This window comes from Cupressus sempervirens, chromosome 10, assembly GCF_028749045.1.
Source record: "Cupressus sempervirens isolate cs-2001-9-10 chromosome 10, ASM2874904v1, whole genome shotgun sequence".
In the NCBI taxonomy this organism is placed as follows: domain Eukaryota; kingdom Viridiplantae; phylum Streptophyta; class Pinopsida; order Cupressales; family Cupressaceae; genus Cupressus; species Cupressus sempervirens.
The window spans coordinates 368,897,756-368,903,376 of NC_143127.1; the positions used below are offsets into that span (position 1 = coordinate 368,897,756).

At 35.9% G+C, this 5,621-nt stretch overlaps 2 protein-coding genes across 2 annotated transcripts; one reads left to right on the forward strand and one right to left on the reverse strand.

The window, feature by feature from the left end:
• Positions 1 to 660: 660 nt before the first annotated feature.
• Positions 661 to 3,085, forward strand: LOC149534196 (putative aspartyl protease At4g16563). Its single transcript, XM_089805987.1, has 2 exons — positions 661 to 910; positions 2,907 to 3,085. The coding sequence occupies exons 1-2, from the start codon at positions 661 to 663 to the stop codon at positions 3,083 to 3,085; spliced, it is 429 nt and encodes a 142-aa protein (XP_089662113.1).
• Positions 3,086 to 4,786: 1,701 nt separating this feature from the next.
• LOC149534197 (wax ester synthase/diacylglycerol acyltransferase 5-like) lies at positions 4,787 to 5,206 on the reverse strand. The gene has a single exon (XM_089805988.1). It carries the CDS (start codon positions 5,204 to 5,206, stop codon positions 4,787 to 4,789), a length of 420 nt encoding a protein of 139 aa, XP_089662114.1.
• Between the last annotated feature and the right edge of the window lie 415 nt (positions 5,207 to 5,621).

Here is a 5,621-nt window from a genome sequence, read left to right on the forward strand (position 1 = left end):
GGTGCTTGATCATAAGCGTGGTAAGTTGCTGGCTTTTAGAAGTATTAGTAAACTATTTACAATATTGAAGAAGAAAAACTGTTGTTTTTCGGCCATTATAGTTTCAGCAATACTAAGTTATTCTGTTCCATGGATTTTTGCCCAAGGAAAGAATGAAATTGAGGGTACGTTGAGATTAGGGCTTACAAGAAACAAAGTGAAGTTAGTGTCATTAGAGTTTGATACTGCAGATTTGCTTAGGATTTCAGGTAATAGAAGCTCCACGAGGTTCCGTGCTCTTAGGAAATCGAGCTATATTTATGGTTTTCTTAATGTGTTGGAGCCTCTAGGAATTTATGAGGATGATTATGTGATGCCCATTAGAATAGGCTCCCCTACTCCTCAGATATTTGAAGCATACATGGACACTGACAGCGACCTTGTGTGGATGCCGTGTTCCATTAAGACCTCCAAAAAGGATTTCTTTGATTGCATAGACTGTGAACACAATTCAATCATTCCCACCTTCTATCCATTGAATTCACTAACTAGTAGTCGTGAGCCATGTCATAGTCACCTTTGTTTAGATATTCATACTTCGGATTATGAGTATGAGCCATGTATAGCTCCTGCTCAAGAACATGCCCACCATTTTCATACAAATATGGGGATGGTTTAGTAATGAAGGACCTCCTAATTCTTCAAAGCCTCGGATTCCCAAATGTATCTTGTAATTTTGTTTCTGGGTGTGGAAGTGCTACGTTCAATGAGGCTGTTGGAATTGTAGGGTTTGGAAAGGGTGCCCTCCCATTCCCTTCACAATTGGGCTCACTTTTGAGCTATAAGGGATTTTCTTACTGTCTAATAAGCTATCGTTTTGAGCACAATCCCAATGTTTCAAGTCCTTTGATAATGGGTGCATCTGAAAGCGGTTATGATGGGTTAATGTATTAAAAAATAGAAAACAACAAAAATGGTGATAGTAGATAATAAGACTATTTTATTAATCTGGCTGCACAATAATACAGATTAGATAGTCTCTATAAATAGAGGACTTCTAGCTTACAAACGAAGAGTCTAGAGTGTACATGTGAATGGTGTAATGTGACAGCACTAACAGTTAACCTAACAATCTTGCCATGTGTTTGAAGACATATTCAATCATGCACACACATGGTGGAGTTAACTGTAGTTTCAGTTGCAATAGGAGAACAACGTGGACTAGTCTATTCCAATAACTTTGTCTGTTAAAACACCCTCCCTTAATTTCTACCACTAAAGACTCTTTATGTGGAAGAAATTACGACAAAAAATTCAAATGGAATAGGTCCCAACATTGAGCCTTGTTAGGTACCTATTTCACAACATTAAAAATTTGGTTCTCCTTCTCATTATCAGTTTGTTCTTTGTGTCATTATGATATGGGTTTTTAACTGGTTGAGCCAATTTGCCTAACTAATGCAATTAATTTTTCTTTTGGGTTTCTCACCCAAACAATTGGTTTTGGCTTACCACAAACCTTTCAAAAAACTTTTAGGTTTTGCACCCAAACAAGTGATTTTAGCTTACCACAAACTCTTCAGAAAATGATTTAGAGTCTTTCACCCAAACAAATGGTTTTAACTTACTACAAACTTTTCAAAAACTACTTTAAGATCTTTCACCCAAACAAGTGATTTTGGTTTACTGTTCTTCACCTAAACAAGTGGTTCTAGCTTATCACAAACCATTCAATAAATTCGTCTAAACAAGTGATTTTGGATTACCACAAACCCTTCAAACTGCACAAAAATATTATTACAATAATAAGGAAACTAGCTCTAAGCTTTTCTCATGCACAATAATATTGAGTCTACATGAAAAATAATCTATCTACCGAATCACATGGGTACCTCTTAATACAACCATCACTAATTTGATCTACATAACTTTTAGCTTATTCTTTGGAACTAAAGATATCATCGCGTCAGCAATTCAAACTATATGCTCAGTCTTGGTGTTTGCAACATAATAAAAATTGATCTTATCCATCTTGGCATCCTTCAAACACTTCTCAACAGACTATTAAAAAATAGAAAACAAAGAAAATGGTGACAGCAGATAACAAGACTATTTTATTAATCTGGCTGCACCATTTTCTTTGTTTTCTATTTTTTAATATGGTATCAGAGCTTGACATACTCAAATAAAATCACAGCCCAAAAAATCTAATAGCTCTAATACCATATTAAAAAATAGAAAACAAAGACAATGGTGATAGAAAATAACAAGACTATTTTATTAATTTGGCTGCACAATAATATAGATCAGATAGCTTCTATAAATAGAGAACTTCCAGCTACAAACAAAGAATCTAGAGTGTACATGTGGATGGTTTAATGTGACAGCACTAACACTTAACTTAACAACCTTGCCATGTGTTTGAAGAGATATTCAATCATGCACACAAATGGTAGAATTAACTGCAATTTCAGTTACAATAAGAGAACTATGTAGACTTGCTCTATTCCAATGACTTTGACTATTCCAACATAATGCAATATACCCCATGCTAGACAATCCCATGTATTCCAACTATTACTACGTTGGTCTAGAAGGAATTATTATCAATAACACTTATTTAGAGGTCCCATTGAACTTGAAGGGATTTAATTCAGAAGGCAACGGTGGTATGATTATTGACTCCGGAACAACCTACACCCATCTTCTCGAAACATTTTATAGGAAAATTCTGAGCACTTTACAAGAAATAATTCCTTATTCCATATCTCATGAGTATGAGAAACGCATTGCTTTTGATCTCTGCTATTAGACCACTGCATCTCAAAAGTAGGAAAGTTTCTGAAGTATATCATTTTATTTCAAAAACAATATCACAGTTGTCTTGCCTTCTGAGAATCATTTCTACTCCTTTTATCCTTCCTCAGGGTTATCAAATGATAGTACATTGAAAGTACATTGCCTGCTGCTTCAGAGTGTAGACGATGTTGGCATTGGGCCTGCTGCAATCTTTGGAAACTTTCAGCAGCAAAATCTTCAAGTTTTCTATGATTTGGAGAAGATGAGAATTGAATTTCAGCCAAAGGATCTTGCGGCTTCTGGTTAAATGACAATTGATTGCCAACCTTTTTCTACCATGCTTATGGTGTGAGCTGTGAGGTGTTTGTTATCTTTTCTGTGCTAATGGGTTTTATATTCCCCATCAAACTTCAACTATCAATTTGAAATAAATTACTCGCCTTAAATGAATTATAAATGTCTATACTAAATGTTGGACTTATAAAGTTGTTCAGACATTAATATTAATTATTCTATATGTATCCAAATGTAATCTGAATCTATAATATCAATATCTGAATCTATAATATCAATTTATTTTATACTTTTGCAATTTCTTATCAAAAAAGGATTTTTATCATTTCAATGTGGTTTCTCGCTTAGAGATGATTATTGCATGAGAAGCACCTATTTGTGCCTCTGAAGAGGAGAGGTGGACTTGGCAACATGATTGTCCTTTCATAGAGCAGAGGGTGGGAGAAAGCCGTCTCATGTGCAGCACCAGAGGAGGCATTAGACACACTCCAAGGAGGTTTGAAATTTTGGAGGAACTATGTCTCATTGGAACAATCTTATTATTAGGACAATTTCAGGGTTTCCACTCTAAAGTTGTGTTGGTAAACAGATTTGTCACAGTAGAATTTCCCAATGGAGTGTGTGGCAAACCATTCACAATAGTTGGATAGGCCCTTGGTATGCGGCCTTCCTCTGCGTTTAGAGGGGCAGCTCCCTCGTATGATGTAATTTTGAAGCTTTTCAAATAGATATAAAATTAAAATTGAAAGGGGAGAAAGCTCATGATGACAAATGCACAACACGACTTCAAGGCTTTCCCAAACTACTAAATTAAAACCACTAATAACAACAATCAAGATCTACGCTTGAAAACTATTACTAGCACAATGTTGATCCACAGATTCATAAACATCTACACCATACCGTGAGAATGCTCACTACAAAGAGAATCAACATTCTAAACAATTTAGATTTAGAATCAGAGAACTCAATTTGCATGTTCCTTTACTTTCTTGCACCAAGAACTTAAGAGGAATTTTTAATTATAAAGACAAATCTGTACATACTTTCCAAATATCATCTTCTAATCAAAATTTCTGCATAGTGTTCCCTTCTTCTAAAGCCCAAAAAGTCCCTTTACAAATCCCAAAAGAGCCCTTATATAGACACAGAGGTTAATAACTACCCCTCTGTGGTTAGTAACTACCTCCCAAATACGTGATTTGGGTGAGGTTAATTAAACTCAATGAAATTACACCAGCGTGACCTGAAACTCAGATTTTACATCTTTGAGAGGAAGGTTGCATAATAAATCCTTGCTGATCTTCTTTTGATATTTGAATGATTCATTCAAGTTTTATAAATGCCTCACATATTAGTGTCTTCTGTAACTATGCTATGTGAGCCGAGTCGAGGGTGGCAAATGAGTTTTAATTTACTAGAGAATTTGAATGTTCTTTTGTGTAAAATTTGGTCAAATAGTTGATGTGCCTTGTAATCACTTAGAGACATAGAGGCATGATGCAAAGCTATTCGGCCCTGTTCATTGCATACAAATGGATTTGGTCCACCCTTCACAAGTCTTTAAACAACTTTGAGGTTGCCTTGAAATGCAAACTCACGCAGAAGTTTTATAGAATCAACCTTATCAATATATGTTTTCCTAGCTCTTGGATCGGACAGGCCATCTTGCAAGCAAGAATTACTTCTCCAAGATACATTATTGTGCATTTTGTCAAACACATGCCTGCGCATAGTGAAGAGGATCTCCATATTTAAGCATTGGAAGAGAAATAATGAAATATCCAAGATCATTACTCCACCAACATTGCCCACTTTTACTCTCCATGTCTGCCAGCTCTTGTATGCCTGGTGCCAACCTCATATTCACAGGGATTAAAATCCTCACAGCCAGATTTGATGGTAGAGTTTGTTCCCGACTTGCATATATCTGGTGCAAATATCTGACCAAGGCAGCCGCTAGAGTTCCTAGAATCACATCATTTACAGTCCCATTCATAGCTTGTTTGATAGTTTTGACGTCGTCCAAACTGAAACTAATATGTGCCAAATGCTTAGGTATTGATCCCACTTTTCTCGATCCCTTAATGAGCGTCTTACTATCCTTTATAATGTCTGAAAGGATACCCACCATTCCCATAATGTCTCGATTTGTAATTACAAACTATTTCAATGGATCCACATCTACTGCATAATCATTGTCTTCAGCATTCTGAACAAGTTCCATATTATTAACTGAGGTCAAATTAACCACTGCGCAAGCATGGTACGGGACTGTGAGCGCATACTTTGAGAATAATCACAAATGTAACTAGTTCAGAAGCATAAAAGTCTACTTCATTTCACAACAGATTCTAAGGGCTTCTGTTCCATTCCCATTTTGCACATATCTAGCAATTATTGCATTTCATGGGACCACGTCTCTGCAATACATTTTGTCAAACACTTGACGTGCGGCTTCTACACTTCCACATTTTATATATGCATTGATGAGTGCATTTCTGGCAAAGATACCAAATTCACAACCAATTATGATAGTGTATGAGAGC

Coding starts and splice junctions, on each gene's coding strand:
- LOC149534196 (XM_089805987.1), top strand. CDS start 661: ATGAAGGACCTCCTAATTCTTCAAAGCCTCGGATTCCCAAATGTATCT. Junction 911..2,906: donor AATGGGTGCATCTGAAAGCG/GTTATGATGGGT, acceptor ATCCTTCCTCAG/GGTTATCAAATGATAGTACA.
- LOC149534197 (XM_089805988.1), bottom strand. CDS start 5,206: ATGGTGGGTATCCTTTCAGACATTATAAAGGATAGTAAGACGCTCATT.